Below are 18871 nucleotides of genomic sequence, written 5' to 3'. Positions count from 1 at the left end.
ACCTGAACAAAATAGGAACTAAAATCCAGGGATGAAACCACTATAGTTTCTATATAATAGAGAGCAATTTATGGTACACAACAGCAGGTGGGAGCCTGCAAACAATGCCAGGCAAAACAAGTAAGCAAAACAAGCTGCAGTGAGCACAGTGTCCCTCTGAGAGAGATTTCAGCAACAGAGTGACAGTGATCGTTTGTCAATCAGGGTACTGGGTGCCAATTTGGTTTGTACTGAGTACATTGGAGCAGACAGTATGCCTGATACACTGGAGGGGCAGAAGTAAAACAATAATTGGGTCACTTTCATGCTCAGAAGCCACCCCCCTGTATTTTATGGAAATATTTGATATTGAGCACAAGAGAAAAATATGATTCAGAAGGAAAGCAACCGAAAATCCGAGGCCTGCCTCTGTGAGATATTATAGCTGTTAGAGTTGAAAATGGTCTTAGAACCGAGGAAGCTAAGAAGTCATCCTAATAGCCAGCCACCTGCTAATTGCAGAGTGACAAGGCATGAGTTCATTTAGTGTTGTTGACCCCAGTAAAGACTAAATTTGTCCCTAATCACTGGGAAGAAATGGTTCTTATTGGTATTTTTTAAAATTGAGGTACAATTTACATACACTAAAATTCTTGTGTTTAGTTCTGTGAGTTTTAATCAACACACCGAATCTGTAACCACCACCACAAATAAGATAAACAGTTCCATCACCTTCTAAAATTCTCTCATGCCATCAACCCCTGGGAACCATTGGTCTGTTTGCAGTCAATTTTACCTTTTCTGAAATGTCATATATAAAATCATATGGTTTGTAGCCTTTGAATCTGTCTTCTTTCACATGGCATGTTATGTTTTAGATTCATCTGGGCCATTGTATGTATCAGTATTTCCTTACCTTGTAGCAGTGTTTCGTTACCATTGCATAGATTCACCATACCTTTTTCTTTTTTTTTTTAACATTGTTTTTAGTTGTAAATGGACACAATACTTTTATTTTGTTTATTTATTTTTATGTGGTGCTGAGGATGGAACCCAGTGACTCACATGTGCAAAGCCTCTGCTATACCACTGAACCACAACCCCAGCCCTGCACCATAGTTTCTAGATTAATTCACCAGTTGAAGGGCATTTGAATGGTTTCTAATTGGGGATATTTATGGATAAAGCTATATAGACATTCATCCTAGGCAATTTTCTAAGTATATAATTTCATTTCACCTATTTTCAAATCTAGCTAGAAATGAGATTGCTGGGTTGTATGGCAAGAATATGGTAAACATTTATAAGAAATATCCAAATTGTTTTTTTTTTTTGCAATAGCTATACCATTTTTGCATCACCATCAGCAACAGAAGTGTCGGCTATCCAGGTACCTTTTGTAAAGTAATTCTTCAATTCTTCTGGCCATTTTTTTTAAATATTGTTTTTAGTTGTTGATAGACTTTTATTTTATTTATTTATTTATATGTGGTGCTGAGAATCGAACTCAGTGCCTCACACATGCTAGGCAAGTGCTCTACCACTGAGCTATAATCCTATCCCATCTTTTGGCCATTTTTATATATTTTTTTTATTTTTTTATTCAGTTGTAAGAATTCTTTTCATATTCTGGTTTGAAATTCTTTAATGGACATGTTTTGCAAATATTTTCTCCCAGTCTGTGGTTTGCCTTCTATTTTCTTAACAGTATCTTGTGGATACCAAAAGTTTTATACTTCAATGAAGTCCAATAATTTTTTTTTATAGTTTGGGCTATTGATGTTCTATTTAAGAAATTAAGGTCACTGAGAAGTTCTTGGATATTTTATTCTAAACACTTTATACTTTCAGACCTTATATTCAGTCTGCTCCATTTTGAGTTGATTTTTATATGTAGATAATGTGTGATATGGATTGAGTTTTTTTTTTTCATATGGATGTCTAATTTAGTACCATTTCTTGAGAAGATTGCTCTTTCTCTTTTGAATTGTCTCAGGACCTTTGTTGAAAATCAGTTGGCCATATATGTTTGAGTCTATTTTTTGAATTTTGTTTTGTTTCATTGATCTTTGTGTGTTTTTATAACAATACCAAGCTGACCCCATTCCTATAGCTTCAAAGTAACTCTTGAAATCCAGTAACATATCTTCTAGCTTTTTTCTTTTAAAAAAATGTTTTGACTGGTCTAGTATTTTACATTTTCATGTAAGTTTTAAAATAAATTTAAGAATTTCTGCAAAAAAAAAACATTGTTGAGTTTTTGATTGATACTGAGATCTTAATAAAATCCAGTCTTTTGATCCATGAATAAAGTTTCTCTCTTCATTTGTTTAATCATAATTTCTCTCAGAAAGTTTTATAGTTGTCTTGCACACATTTTATTGTTTACCCTATATAATATTTTATGATGTTAAAGGTAAAATTTTCAGCAGGGAGTGAGGGGAACGGTGGGGCTGTGGGGATGGAAGGACCATAGAATGAGACAGACATTAATACCCTTAAATACACATGTATGATTACACTACTGGTGTGACTCTACACCATGTACAGCCAGAGTATTGAGAAGTTGCACTCCATTTGTGCACAGTGTGTCAAAAAGTGCATTCTACTGTCATGTATAACCAATTAGAACAAATTAAAAAAAAAAGAAGGGAGACCAGTAGAATAGAAGAAGGGGGTGGGGGGGGGAGGGATGGGAAAGAAGAGGTACTGTTGAATAAAAGAAAAAAACAAAGGTAATATTTTTAAAATTTTTAAGTTTTCAGTTGTTTGTGGCTAGTACAATTGATTTTTTAAATATAGAAATTGTATCTTGTGATCTTTTAAATACATTTTAGTAGAATCTTTAGGATTTCTAGGTAGATGATGATCTCTTCTGTGAATCTCTTCTGTGAAACAATTTTTCTTCTTTTTCAATCAGGAGGGTTTTAATTCTTTTTCTTGCCTAATTGCATTGGCTAATGCTTATAGCACAATATTATGTAGTAGTCATGACGTCAGATATCTTTCTCTTCTTCCTGATTTTAGGCAAAAATCTTTGTGTTACTATATGCTTTATTTTAATATATTTTTATAAACCCTATTTAGACAGTTATTTTTTTCCTTTTAAAGAAATAAGAATGAGACAAGGTCTTTTTTTTTTTGCCTATACATGTGTGTTCTTAGTTATCTTCTTGTTTTTGAGTAGATGTAAATTTCCATCTGGTAAAATTTTCTTTCTGCCTGAAATTTCTTACTTAACGTTTCTTCTATTTCTGGTCAGCTATAAATGGATTCACTTAACCTTTGATATCTGGAAAAGTCTTTTTTAAAAATTCTCTCTCTCTCTCTCTCTCTCTCTCTCTCTCTCTCTTTCTCTCTCTTTCTCTCTCTCTCTCTCTCTTTTGGTTACCAGGGATTGAACCCAGGAGTGCTTAACCACTGAACCATATCCCCAGACCTTTTTAATATCTTTTTTTAGAGACAGAGCCTCATTGAGTTGCTTAGGGACTTACTAAGTTGCTGAGGCTGGTTTTGAACTCATAATCTTCCTGCCTAAGCCTCTGGAATCACTGGGATTTTAGGCCTGTGCCACCCTGCCCAGCTCATTCTCATTCTTAAAAATACATATTTTAGTTGTCAATGGACCTTTATTTTATTTATTTATATGCGGTGCTGAAAATTGAGCTTAGTGCCTCACACAGGCTAGGCAAGTGCTCTACCGCTGAGCCACAACACCTCATTCCCATTTTTGAAAGATAAAATTTCTGGGTCAAGAATTCTATGTTGCCTTTTCTTTTTTTTACTTAAAACATTAAAATGTTGTGGTATTGTTTTTGTTTTGCATTGTTCCTGATGGGCATATCTGATGGGCATGTCTGTGGTCATTTTTCTCTTTGTTCCTCTGTGTGTAGAATACATATGCAGAATACAACCATTTTCTTTTGGCTGCCTTTTTTCTTTGGTTTGATTTTATTCACATTTCTTGTACCTGTGATTCTTCAAGCTTCTTGATTCAAGGCTTTATAGTTTCTAATTAAAGCATTTTTAGTGGTTGTTCCTTCGTATTTTTTCCTGCATCCCCCTCCTCTTTCTTTAACATTTTTCTCAAATTATATTGGCTCCATGGCTCAGTATTCCTGTTTCTTAATTCTCTCTGTTATTTGTCCCTACTTTCCTATTGTGTTTATCATGTTTTAGGCCCACATTATTTTTATTTTTTGTTTTTTCAACAACCTACTTCAATTTTGCCCCTCTGGTGTCTTTTTTAAAAATTTTAAATTTATTTGGTTATTCTAATTTGTTGTTCATGATGGTAGAATGCATTTCAATTCATGATACACATTTAGAGCACAATTTTTCATGTATCTGTTCACAAAGTAGAGTCCCACCATTCGTGTCTTCATACATGTACCTAGGATAATGATATCCATCTTATTACACCATCTTTGTACCCCCATTCCCCTTCCCTTCTCCTCCCTCCCCTTTACCCTATCTAAAGTTCCTCCATTCCTTCCATGTGCCCCACCCCAATCCCCATTATGGATCAGCATCCACATATCAGAGAAAACATTCAGCCTTTGGTTTTTTGGAATTGACTTAATTTACTTAGCATAATATTCTCCAGCTTCATCCATTTACCTGAAAATGCCATGATTTTATTTTCTTTTAATGCTGGGTAATATCCCATTGTGTATATATACCACAGTTTCTTATATCTATTCATCTACTGAAGGGCACCTAGGTTGGTTCCACAATTGAGCTGTTGTGAACTATGCTGGCTATAAACATTGATGTGGCTGTGTCACTGCAGTATGCTGTTTTTAAGTCCTTTTGGTGTAAACCAAGGAGTGGGATAGCGGGGTCAAATGGTGGCTCTATTCCAAGTTCTGAGGAATCTCCATACTGCTTTCCAGATTGGTTGCACCAATATGCAATCCAACCAACAATGTGTAAGTGTGCCTTTTTCCCCACATCTTCGTCAACACTTATTGTTGTTTGTATTTTTAATAACTGCCATTCTGGCTGAAGTGATATGAAATTTTTGAGTAGTTTTGATTTGCATTTCTCTAATTGCTAGAGATGTTGAACATTTTTTCATATATTTGTTGATTGATTGTATATCATCTTCTGAGAAATTTCTGTTCAGTTCCTTGACCCATTTACTGATTGGTGTGTGTGTGTGTGTGTGTGTGAAGTTTTTGAGTTCTTTACATATCCTGGAGATCAGGCTCCATTGGATGCACATGTGGTAAAAATTTGCTCCCATTCTGTAGGCTCTCTTTTTACCTCACTGATCATTTCTTTTGCTGAAAAGAAGCTTTTCAGTTTGAATCCATCCCATTTATTGATTCTTGATTTTATTTCTTGCACTATAGTAGTTTTACTAAGGAAGTTGTGGCCTAATCTGACATGATGAAGATTTGGGCCTACTTTTTCTTCTATTAGGTGCAGGGTCTCTGATTTAATTCCTAGGTCCTTGATCCACTTTGAGTTGAGTTTTGTGCATGGTGAGAGATAGGAGCTTAATTTCATTTTGCTGCATATAGATTTCCAGTTTTCCCAGCACCATTTGTTAAAGAGGCTATCTTTTCTCCAATATATGTTTTTGGTGCCTTCGTCTAGTATGAGATAACTGTATTTATGTGGGTTTGTCTCTGTGTCTTCTATTCTGTACCACTGATCTACAAATCTATTTTGATGCCAATACCATGCTGTTTTTGTTACTGTTGCTCTGTAGTTTACTTTAAGGTCTGGTATTGTGATGCCTCCTGCTTCACTCTTCTTGCTAAGAATTGTTTTTGCTACTCTGGGTCTCTTATTTTTCCAGATGAATTTTATGATTGCATTTTCTATTTCTATGAGGAATGTTATTGAGATTTTGATTGGGATTGCATTGAATCTGTATAGTTCTTTTGGTAGTATGGTCATTTTGACAGTATTGATTTTTGCCTATTCAAGAGCATGGGATATCTTCCATCTTCTAAGGTCTTCTTCAGTTTCTTTCTTTAGCGTTCTGTAGTTTTCATTGTATAGGTCTTTCACATCTTTTGTTGATTCCTAAGTTTTTTTTGTTGTTTGTTTGTTTGTTTTTGAAGCTGTTGTGAAGGGGGTAATTTTCCTAATGTCTGTTTCAGAGGATTCATCACTGATGTATAGAAATTCAATTGATTTATGAATATTGATTTTATACCCTGCTACTTTGCTGAATTCATTTATTAATTCTAGAAGTTTTCTGGTGGTGATTTTTGGGTCTTCTAGGTATAGAAACATATCGTCAGCAAATAGTGCTAATTTAAGTTCTTCTTTTCCTCTACATATTCCTTTGATTTCTTTCATCTGTCTAATTGCTCTGGCCATTGTTTCAAGAACTATGTTGAATAGAAGTGGTGAAAGAGGGCATCCCTGTCTTGTTCCAGTTTTTAGAGGGAATGCCTTTAATTTTTCTCCATTTAGAATGATGTTGGCCTGAGGCTTAGCATAGATAGCCTTTATGATGTTGAGATATGTTCCTGTTATTCCTAGTTTTCCTAGTGTTTTGAACATAAAGGGGTACTGTATTTTGTCAAATGCTTTTTCTGTGTCTAGTGAGATGATCATATGATTCTTATCTTTAAGTCTGTTGATGTGATGAATTACGCTTATTGATTTCTGTATGTTGAACCAACCTTGCATCCCTGGGATGAACCCCACTTGATCATGGTGCACTATCTTTTTAATATGTTTTTGCATTAAATTTACTAGAATTTTATTGAGAATTTTTGCATCTATGTTCATTAGAGATATTGGTCTGAAGTTTTCTTTCTTTCACATGTCTTTGTCTGGTTTTGGAATCAGGGTGATATTGGTCTCATCGAATGAGTTTGGAAGTGTCCCCTCTTTTTCTATTTTATGAAATAATTTATGAAGTCCTGGTATTAGTTCTTCTTTGAAGGTCTTGTAGAACTCAGCTGTGTATATATCTGGTCCTGGGCTTTTCTTGGTTGGTAGGCTTCTGATGGCATCTTCTATTTCATTGATTGAAATTGATCTGTTTAACTTGTATATATCATCCTGATTGAGTTTGGGCAAATCACCTGACTCTAGAAATTTGTTGATACCTTTGATATTTTCTATTTTATTGGAGTACAAATTTTCAAAATAAATTCTAATTATCTTCTGTATTTCTGTAGTGTCTGTCATCATGGATGTTAGTAGTTTGAGTTTTCTCTGTCCTTGTCTTTGTTAGCATGACTAAGGGTTTATCAATTTTATTTATTTTTTCAAAGAACCAATTTCTTGTATGTCAACTCTTTTCAATTGTTTATTATGTTTCAAGTTCATTGGTTTCAGCTCTAATTTTAATGATTTCCTATCTTCTACTGCTTTTGGGTGTTGGTTTGTTCTTCTTTTTTCTAGAACTTTGAGATGTAATTTTAAGTCATTTATTTGTTGACTTTTCTTTTAAGGAATGAATTCCATGCAATGAACTTTCCCCTTAGTACTGCCTTCATGTCCCAGAGATTTTGATATGTTGTATCAGTGTTCTCATTTACTTCAAAGAATTTTTTAATCTTCTCCTTGATGTCTTCTCCAACCCATTGTTCATTAAATAACATATTATTTAGTCTCCAAGTGTTGGGGTAGCTTTTATTTTTTATTTTTCATTGATTTCTAATTTTATTCCATTATGATCTGATAGAATGCAGGGTATTATCTCTACTTTTTTTGTATTTGCCAGGAGTTCCTTTGTGGCATAATATATGGTCTATTTTAGAGAGGATCCATGTGCTACTGAGAAGAAAGTATATTCACTCGTTGATGGATAATATACTCTGTATACATCAGTTAAGTCTAAGTTATTTATTGTAGTGTCTTTGTTTAGTTTTTGTTTGAAAGATCTATCCAGTGGTGAAAGAGGTGTGATAAAGTCACCCAGAATTATTTGACTCTTGAACTTGAGAAGAGTTTGTTAGATGAATATAGATGCTCCATTATTTGGGGCATATATATTTATAATTGTTATGCCTTGTTGATGTATGGTTCTGTTAAGCAATATGAAATGTCCTTCTTTATCCATTTTGATTAACTGTAACTTGAAGTCAACTTTATTTGATATGAGGATAGAAACCCCTGCTTGTTTCCACAGTACATGTGAGTGGTATGATTTTTCCCAATATTTCACCTTGTCTGTGAATGTCTTTTTCTATGAGATGTGCCTCTTGAAAGCAGCATATTGTTGGATCTTTTTTTTTTTTAATCCGATCTTCCAGTCTATGTCTTTTGATGGATGAGTTTAGGCCATTAACATTCAAGGTTATTATTGAGACATGATTAGTATTCACAGCCATTTTTGTTTATTTTTGGTATTTAATGTGATTTGGTTTCTCCTCTGATTATTTTTTTCCTTTAGTGTAATACCTCCCTTTGCTGATTTTCATTGTTGTTTTTCATTTCCTTCTTGTGGAATATTTTGCTGAGGATGTTCTTTAGTGGAGGCTTTCTAGTTGTAAATTCTTTTAACTTTTGTTTATCATGGAAGGTTTTTATTTCATCATCAAATCTAAAGCTTAATTTTTCTGGATATAAGATTCTTGGTTGGCATCCATTTTCTTTCAGAGCTTGGTATATGTTGTTCTAGGATCTTCTAGCTTTCAGGGTCTGGATTGAAAATCTGCAGAGATCCTAATTGGTTTTCCCCTATATATAATCTGATTCCTTTCTCTTGTGGCTTTTAAAATTGTATCCTTATTTGTTATGCTAGGCATTTTCATTATAATGTGTCTTAGCGTAGATCTGTTGTAATTTTGTACATTTGGTGTCCTGCAATTCTCTTGTATTTGATTTTCCAATTCATTCTTTATGTTTGGGAAATTTTCTGATATTATTTCATTGAAGAGATTGTGCATTCCTTTGGTTTGAATCTCTGTGTCTATTTCTATCTCAATAAATCTTAGATTTGGTCCTTTGATACTGTCCCATAATTCTTGGATGTTCTGTTTATGGTTTCTTATCATCTTCACTGTGTGGTCAACTGTATTTTCAAGATTGTATATTTGTCTTCATTATCTGATGTTCTGTATTCCAAGTGATCTAATCTGTTGGTAATGTTTTCTATTTACTTTTTAATTTTGTTAATTATTTTCTTCATTTCAGGGATTTCTGATTTTTTTTAGAATATCTATCTTTTTTGAAGTACTCTTGCTACCTGTATTTTTTCCCTTATCTCTTTGTTGCTATGATCAGTGGTTGCCTGTATTTGCTCTCTTGTCTCTTTGTTGGAGTGATCAATCTTTGTCTCTATTTGCATATCACCTACATAATGAAATCCAGCTTCATGGCATGATACACAGGGCCCTTTATCCCTCTCTGAATCAGTCAGGTTTCTGTCACTGTGAGAGAATACCTAAGACAAACAGCTTGAAGGAGAAAATGTTTATTTTTGTTCACAGTTCCAGAGGTTTTAGTCCATGGTGCTTGGTCATGTTGCTTGAGCTTGTGACAACACAGTACATCACTGCAGAAGCACATGGTGGAAGAGGCTGCTCACCTCTTGGCAGCTGGGAAGAAAAGAAAGAAAGGGGCTGATTTCCAGTACCCTTTTTGTAAGCACACCACCATTGACCTAATTTGCTTTCATGAGGATCCAAATCTTAAAAGTTGCACAGCCTCTCAATGTTGCATGGACTGGGAACCAGTACTAATTTAACAAATGGTCTTTGAGTGACATTTAGGATCCAAACTATAACACTTTTTTTTTTCTTTTTATGCTTTGAAAATCTCTTCATTCCTCCTTATTCCTGTTTCATGGCTGAAAATTCTTACTCGCTGAACTGAAATATCTGCTCTGTGAAACCTACCTTGTTACCCCATTGAACCTTGAACATATTTTATTATAGCACTTAACCTGATGTTTTGCAATCATGATTTATTGGTCATCCTTTTATGCAGTCAGAGACTAAACATAACTCATTTTGTTAAATACTTAGTAGTGGTAGATAGTTTAGGTACCTATGAATCTATTTCTTGACTAAATGAAAGATGAATTATTTAGCAGATATTGGGTATATTCTGTATTTTCAAGATATATCAGATAGATGATTGAAAAGATGATCACATTTTTAAAAGAAAATTCCTCTTTCAAGGAAGACATACTCATGTTTCTAGAACAGGAAATACAAAGTTGTGCTAGTGAGGGGAAGATACAGAGGAAGCCTTCATCCAGATACCAAGTAAGGTTTTGATTTTATCTTACCATTAACATATTTTACAACTTAATAAATAGTTCTCTTGAGGATTGTAGATATGTAAGGCTATTTGGTAGTATTTAAAAGTGTTATAGTAATGGTGGTTTTCCTGATTATTTTATAGTTGTCCATGATTTTGGAGTCATTTGTATGAAACTGTTGTCAAACTTATAGATAACAGAGATGAGTGGTGGGAACATGAGGTTAAGGGAATAATTCTATACACTGGGTGCATTGTGTTGACTCCCACAAGATTTCTTTTAAGAAAACAATTTACCTGCAGCCTTGCCTGACTTAAGTCAATAGGATGTATACATTTCTCAGCAAATAATTTGTTGTCTACAGGAGAAATGCAGGCCCCAAATGCTGATAAAAATACAAGTTATGTGGGTTGCTGGAGGGGGGACACTTTTGTAACCCTTACACAGACCAAGTTTCAGAACTCACAAAGATAAAGATAATTTCTCTTAAGAATAAAATCTGTAAGAACAGGTTCCAATTAAAACTGATCAGCATAGGCCAAAGTGAGCTAGAGTTGCCCTGAGCCTTTACCATGTGCAGTGGAGACTTGGAATTTTGATATAATCCCACTGTCAGTCAAAAGTCAAGAGGTGAACCTGGGTGGAACTCTTTGGAAACTTCCCTGGAACCCTCCAATAAAATTGAAGGACAGGAGGGGTGTGCTGTCTTCCTCTCTGAGTGGAAACACTCTTCTCCCTTGAGAGTGTCCTGTTTCCTTTCCCCTGTGCCTTCTAATAAACTCATGCTCTAATAAACTCATGCCTGCTACTCTGTGCAACATATCTGAAATATTTCTGGTGTGATGCAAGAAGCAGTAAGAAAGGACTGCCTTGGCTGCCTCAGCTCTGTGGCAGGCTCTTATCCTGTAACGGAGTCAGTAAGGATACATTTATGCATCCATTATTTTCAGGATTGTTGGTAACCTGGACATATTTTCCCCAAGTAATCCTGCCTCCTTGTGTCAGAAGCCTAATACTCATGTTCACCTCAATGACAGTGCCTTTGGTAATAATACCCACAATTGTAAATGGTGGGGATGTATTGGCAGGCTAGAGGTGGCATTCAGTTCAGGATGGCCTTACTGAAACATAAGCTCATTGGCCTAATAAATCTTTCATATTTAGGTGGTTTTATCTCCAACATAGAGGACTTTTTAACCATCCTGGTCCATGCCATCTTTTTTTCTTTTCTGTCTCAATAACTTTTAATACCTCTGTTTCCCCCTGGGCAAGAGCAATGGGCAGAAGGACTTTCCATTTTTCTGCCTTCAGTTTTTGTTTTGTTTAACCATCTTGGAGAGTGCCTTAGCTTGGGACTCTGTGTCCAGCAGATAGCCAGGTACTGCTGTGGGTGGGGTCTTTTCGCATTCTTTTGCTTGCTCTTTCTTTCTTCAGGCATCTTGCTCTTTTTCATTTGCATTTTCTCATCATGGAGCTGCTTTTGGTAGAGCTTAGCCTTCAGACCAGTCTTTTTTTATTTGTTTGTTTGTTTTTGCCTCTTTTGAATATTTATGTGCCTCTTGGCTTTCCTTCTTCCTTATTTTATCATGGCAATCCAAACAATACTCATAGCATTTATGGCATATTCATTTTGTGGTGGGGTGAAACCATAGATGCACTGGATGCAGCCTCTGGGGCATGAAGAAGTTCTCATTTTCCCCAAATAAGGTTTTTAATAGTTGGAATGTGTTCAAGTGACAACATTTAATGTTTTAATATTTGAATGCTCTCATTTTAATGTGATTGTACCCTCCATGTCTTACATTATATTCTAAAGAATATTTTCTTTGATCCCTTTTAAAAAACAAATGAGCATGACTTATTCAGTTAGGACAAATAGACACCTAGATACCGGCGATGAGTAGGGGATGGTAAAGGTTTCTGGGCCTCTTCATGTTGACATCAGCTACTGTTGGGTCAACTCACACATAAGACTAACTGAGTCACATTAATGTTGATCTTAAATTATTCTAGTAGGTATAAAATATTCTTGTTACCACTAAGGAGTTCACTTATTTTATTTTTATGACCACAAAAATAAACTGTATCCTTGCATGGATTGGTATTAGAAATCTCAGGTAATATAAACAAAAGCAGAATCATAGGTCCAAATCGAGGGTTAATGTTGCCACAACTCTATGGAGAGTTACTTACTTGCTTCCTTGAAGTTTGCTGAAAAGTTTCTTAAGTATGTTCCTTCCAGTACAGTACTGTACTTGGTGGGCTTTAAAGATTTATTTTTTATTGCTTTTCTTTTATATTTTTTGTATTCTCCTAAAATTGATCAAGGATATTTTCAGGAGATTTCTAAAATAACATGTCAAAGACAAAGGTTAGTCTGCTATTTTAGGTAGATATAATATTAAGTAAATCAAATAGGCCTAGAAAGGATATTTTTAATCAAGAGTCTGATGCTTTGGGAATATTTGTTGGAATATCTAAAGATAGTTTGTGTGAAGCCAGGCATGTGGCACATACCTGTGATCCCAGTGGCTCTGGAGGCTGAAGCAGGAGGATCACAAGTTCAAAGCCAGTCATAGCAACTTAGGCACAAAGCAACATAAGCGAGACCCCATCTCTAAATAAAATTTTTTAAAAGGAGAGGTGGCTGGGGATGTGGTTCAGTGATAGAGTGCCCTGGATTCAATCCCTGGTACCAAAAAAAAAAAAAAAAAGATAGTTCGTGCGTTGCAGCAGCATGTTGAGTTGCCATTACTAACTAGGCTTCAGTTAAAATGAACGTAGTCATTCATCTTAGAGGTCACTGTGAGAGGCAGATACCCTTATTCAAGTAGTAAAGAAGAAAAACACAGCAGAATTTTATCTTAAAATGCCTCTTTTTAAAATTGATATACATTATGATTATATGTGACTGCGGGATTCATTGTGATATGCACAAAATATCATTTGATCAATTTCATTCCCCAGTGAGCTCCCCTTTTCCCTCCTCACCTCCCTTGTCTGATCCCCTTCTTCAGCTCCTACTGGTCTCCCTTCTATTTTCATGAGGTCTATTTTTAAAAATTCATTTCTTAAATTAAGTTGAATTAAGTCTGCTAAGAGTGAGAACACATGCATTCTTACAGGAATGAAGATGCACTGTGTTCTTGCAGGGCTCTGCGATGAGCCTTGCTGTGGGTTCTCTTGTGCACCAACGTTAACAGCCTGAGGATGGATTGCAGATACTGTAAGGAGGACTGGAGTCCAGGACGGATCTGGATGATTCATTTGTATATTTGTTTTATTTTTTAATTAGTACTTATTGTAGGTAATGAATATTTGACCCATAGGTCAAAATTTTTGTCTTATTTACCAGGTTCACCAAGCAAAGTAGATGCAGATTTTTCATATGGGTATATGACTCATTCTGGAATTCTCTTCTCTTGTTTTAAACTTAATATTAAATTTAAATTTCTGGCTAGTATGCTTTTTTTTAGGAAAATGGTAACATTTTAAAATGTTGCTGCAGCTTTTAAGGATTTCAGTCAATTCCCTTGACAAATATTTTTGAGCTTGTATTGCAATTAATAAACTGCCATATTTTAGCAGAAGGGAAAATAAGTGTGACACCTGAGACATGGTTTCTATACTCAAGGCTATGTCTTTACCAGAGCAGATGCTGAATCAATAGTTTTTTAATAAATACATCAATAAATAATATTCATAATATGTAAAGGAATCAAAGAAAGAAAGCCAGTGGAGTGTTGTTTTGTCCCTGATCTATCTTTGTAGGCTGGAAGAATTCTAGGCATATTACAGGTCTCTGACACACACTGGTTGATTGAATGACCAAATGGACATGTAGTATGCTTGTGGATAGAGTTGTTGGAATCCAGGGGAGGAGCATCACTTCCAGCTGGGCCATTCAAGAAAGGATCATGGATATGTGAGAGAAAGGGAGGGCTTTCTAGAAATAGGGAATGTTGTAGAGGCACCCACAGATAAGTTGGAGGCTGACCGTAGAAGTGCAGCAGTAGTGAGCTGTTAAGTTTGGAAAGTCCTGGGAGGCAAGCTTGTTTCCCTGTTGAATGGAGAGTAAAACTGATATTTTAGAAGAATTATATTATATCTAGAGGTATTATATTAGATACATTGAAAAAGGAGAAATCATGAAGCACATATTGACAAGGCTCAGTAATTAATTGAGTTGATGAGGGAAAGAAAAGTGTTTTGAATTTGATTGACTTGGGTAATAGTAAAAGCATAAACAAAAATAGGACAGTTAGAAAGTTAGCATTTTGTGGGTAGATTTTTGTATTTCAAATCTTTTAGCGTGGACTGAAAGAAATGAGACCTGAGAGGGATCTTGGAGATTGACTTACTCATTAGACTCAAATTACCAATGAGAAAGCTGAGTAGGTTCTGGAATAGCCCTCAAACACATAAGCTCTGACCTAGGCACAGAGCTCAAATAGGGTGGCAAGTGTAGAGTCATTTATAGTGTTTTGAAGGTTATTTAAGTAGTATTCCTTTGCAGCCTGACTTTCATTTTAGAATTGAAGAGCCATTATACCAATAATTGCAGGTAAGGTACTAGGAGATACCGTCTATGTAGTAAAAACACTGTGTTTAAGATTGAGATAAAATCTTTTATTTTTCAGTGTACTCATTCATTCTTACTGGTAAAAACAATCTGAACTTAAACTTGTAACCAAAAGTCATACTAGTAGTGAATTTGTTTATCTTTCATTTCAAATATCCTGGCATATTTATGTTTAGTAGATTCTATGCAGTTATCACCAAGTTGAAGCTTACTCAATTCTAAACTTATTTTGCACTGAAAATATTTTGTCTTAGACCTTTGATCATAGGTCTTAGATGTCATATTTTCACATTTAAAGGGAAATCAGTCTTTAAGGCTTCCTTCTGTTAGTGTCTCTAGATAAAGGGTCTTAACCCATCTACTCTTCTGCTTGGGATGACTCCAGGAAGGATGGGGGCAGTTATAAGCAGAATTGGTCTTGAATGTACATTACAGAAAAATGATAGGGCTCCAAAGGAGTGATGGGGCCCAATCTTATCTTTTGCATGTCTGTTTTTGTTCTTCAATTTCTGTTACACTGAAGATAGAAAATAATGCCCACCTTCCAGCTCAGATCCTTTGTGTTATCTGCCTGTTTTCAACCTGAATATGTAAGAGCAACACAGGTTTTGCCTTCTGCAGCTCATGAGACTTTCCAAAAATTGAGCTGAGCTTAATGGGTGAACATTCTGGTAACTTCTTTGCTTCTAGCCATCTGCCTTCCTGGGCTCACACCTTAGTGGAAGAAGATAGGGTGCTAAATGGACATGGGGAAAGAGCCCTTTGTTCCTCAGTAAAAGCAAACGGGGAAGAGAGTGACTGGGCAGTGGGTAGCATGAGAATAGAAAGGAACTAGTTCTTTTATAGTAAGATGAAGGGTAGAATTCTTAAACCTGGATTATCACTAGTAGGGAATTAAAATAACCATAAGATAGTAGCATCTAGTAATTTGCCCTCATACTCCTAACTCTTATTTGAAGAACTTTTTGTTTCTTAAATTGCAGTAATAGCACTGAGATTTAAAAGAAAATTATTAGTTATATTTGCTTATATTTCAATCAGTTTCTAGTGGTAATAACTGCTTTTGTCTTTATGGGAGTGCTGAGAGTTTAACAACCAATCTACAGGATAAGCATTTTAAAATTAGTGATCACAAGCAATGAAATGATAGGGAAGTCTTGATGATCTCAGAGCTAGCATTGGAGAGAGAGAAGGAGGTAAATTCACATGTCTGAGGCTCTAGGTGGTGGGCAGATGCACTTCAGTAGTAGGAGTTAGCTTTGGAGGAGAGAACAAACATTCTGCCTAGAAATGGGAAACTAGCAGCATTGCTAGTTGGCGTTTCTAGACTGGAGCTAATGAATTGCTTTTTACCCTGAAATCTTCAGGAATAGTCAGGTTCCTACTTCTGCAAATACCATATGAAAAGACAACCCACTGTTCTTGGATTTATAGACCTAATTTACCAGATTGAGGGACACTTGCTCTTTTTAACTAGCTGAACTAGCTGGCCCCTGCATGGCTGAGTTGCTATGGTAATATGAGCTCAGTGACCTCTCTTCTCTGTTGTGGAATGTAGGTGAAAAGGACGGAGGGGAGCCAGATGATGCTGAACTGGTAAGGCTCAGTAAGAGGCTGGTGGAGAACGCGGTGCTCAAGGCTGTGCAGCAGTATCTGGAAGAGACACAGAACAAAAAGCAGCTCGGGGAAGGGAGCTCTGTGAAAATTGAAGAGGCTGAGCGGAATGGCAGTGACAGTGATAACAACAGGAAATGAGACCCCAGCAGATTCCTGCTGCTCTGTTAAAAGCATCCTGCTCCGCTCTGCCAAGGCTCGGGACTGACTTGCAATGTGCTTTTTAAGCATCTCTTATCCAATCCATGGAGGTTGCCCAACGCTTTCATGATAGATGCCTTTGCATTTCTGAAACAACAGAAGAGAAATGGAATGCCGGGACTAGCAGGGGAAATTAATTTCTGGAAGAAAGATGGCCCAAGTTTCACTTGCCCTCAGCCAGGCACAAGGGAGGGGGGACTTTGGATCACGCCTCCTGGACTTAAAAGCTACAGGAGAGGTCTTGCCATAAATGGAACACTGCCATTTATATTGTGTAGGACATTTGACTAATTTATCTGAGGCCAAAACTCACACACAGCTATCAAGTGCTAAATTTAAATTCATCACTGTTGAGATTATCATCTGTGTAGTTAATCCATAATGTTTTATGTTGTTCTCAGTGTGCTGTCATTGGGTAGTGATCTTTCTTTACAGTAAATTATGTTTCATGTAAATGATATATTTTCTGCAAATGAAACCTTTTCTATAAAATGGCAACATTTCAAAGGGTTTTTAACCTTATTTTGATAAGTCAATATGCCATATTTAATGTATTTCATTGACATTTGTACTTTAAATGTATTATATAATTTTTTCCCTTAGGCAAGAAACCTGTTGGAATTCAAGACTTAATTAATGAAGCTTTACATCGAGAAAGGATGGGTCTCAAGGCCAAGGTGCAACAGATAAAGGAACTTTTATTAAAGCCTGAGACTCAGGCCAAAATTAGGAGGGAGCTTTTTGAAGGAAGACTTATTGACAATAGTAATCAAGCAAATCATGTTGAATTCAGCGCGACTTTGACATAAGCTTTTTGTTGTTATCATGATAACATAGTTATGAAATCTTTTCAGCTTCTTAAATATCTCTTTGGTAAATACCAAAGTATTCTGATAGGTTCTATACAACAGTGAACCAACATTTGGTAAGGAATTTCTTGCCAAAGAAAACCAATTTTGCCCTGTTATTTTTTGAGCTAAACTTGTGTTTTAGAATAATTGTTTCTGTAATATTGAGTCATTTTATAGAAATGACTTCCTAATTAGCTGTTGTGAGATGTTTCTTGGGTCTTTGCAGACAAAAAAATACAGACTGTGAAAAAATCATTTACAGAAAAAACAAAACCAACAACAGTATTTTAAGGGTCACTTGCTTCCTGTTGACATGATATTAAATCAAAAGAAGTATTGTCCAGCTGTCTACATTTAGTGTTACTTTTAATGAAAATTTGAATGTTTATTGAACATTAATAGTACTTGAATGAACATTTATAAATATAGTAATTGTAATCACTGGTTAAAAATGTTTTATAATATCCATATGTATTATTTTTCACTGATCAAAATGTAATTTGCTTTGTCATTTCTTAATGAATGAATGTTTCAGATTTTATTTTCTACTTTTTTGAAGATAAGCCCCAGGTCTTATCATATCCCTTATAATTTGAATTTGTTTGCACTGGTTCAATTTTAAAGAGCATTCTTGAAAAATTTCTCCCCATATGATTATTGATAACAGCTTTTTTTCTATAGTCATTGTAAAATTGCTGCTACTCATAGATCATGATGGAAGGAGAAATGATTGGAGATCAAATATGTAATCATTCAAATATAAAATCCAGTTTGCTCATGGATTTTAGCTATTTTTTCACTGGATAAATTATATTACATTTATTTATAAGTGAGTTTATGCATTTTCATGCCTCTTAATAAATGTATTGTTTTCCCTTGTTGCCTTTCCTTTCTTTTTCTTACTCTTGGAAGTTGTTGGTTCTGTGCTGGTTCACTGAAATCAGGAATAGGAGCTCTGATAGTTTCAGTGTTTGTTCACTGTATGTTCTTTCCTTCATGCTAAAAGAGCACAGTTGTCAAAGCACCATCAACTCTAGACTTTTAAACCATTTCAAGTAAGTCAGCTTCACAGAGAATTAACAACAGAGCATTAAATTCAAATAAAATCTAAATAGTGTCCTATGCACAATTAACCATGTATCACTGAAGTGACATCAATAGCAAAGACAAAAGGACTAGACCCACCCAGGGCAGAAGCCCGGGAGCTGAGCTGTGTGCCATGGACCTTTTTTCAGTGATTGAGGCCCTTCTTGGCCTTCTTAAGTAGCCCTTAGGTAGAAAGCAAAGATATTTTTAGCTTGCATTGTGTTTCAAATGAGAAAGCACACTGGAAGAAGTTGAGGTTCTTATCCAAGGCCATGCTGTTAGGGATCTGGACACAAACGATAATCCAGATGTCCCAGTGCTGCTTTCATCCTCTCATAACCTGGTGAACAGTATTTCAGGAGAGAGAGCTCT

General features: G+C 35.5%; 1 protein-coding gene and 1 pseudogene across 3 annotated transcripts in view; one reads left to right on the top strand and one right to left on the bottom strand.

Annotated features, from left to right (window-relative positions):
- Akap7 (A-kinase anchoring protein 7) overlaps window positions 1–18254 on the top strand; it is a 135405-nt gene extending 117151 nt beyond the window's left edge. For 2 of the 3 annotated variants that reach the window (XM_026381163.2, XM_026381173.2), the window contains one exon: window positions 16306–17257. In XM_026381163.2, the coding sequence (XP_026236948.2) occupies window positions 16306–16502 (197 nt within the window). In that variant the 3' untranslated portion in view covers window positions 16503–17257. Of the gene's footprint in view, window positions 1–16305 lie in introns of all 3 variants that reach the window. The other variant, XM_026381154.2, reaches the window with a different exon arrangement.
- LOC113176067 (ribosome biogenesis protein NSA2 homolog pseudogene) lies at window positions 11045–13432 on the bottom strand (annotated as a pseudogene).
- Window positions 18255–18871: the final 617 nt, after the last annotated feature.

This window comes from Urocitellus parryii, chromosome 8 (genome assembly GCF_045843805.1).
Source record: "Urocitellus parryii isolate mUroPar1 chromosome 8, mUroPar1.hap1, whole genome shotgun sequence".
NCBI lineage: Eukaryota > Metazoa > Chordata > Mammalia > Rodentia > Sciuridae > Urocitellus > Urocitellus parryii.
Note: the sequence above shows the minus strand (reverse complement) of the source record. Positions and strands in the feature narration are given on the sequence as shown.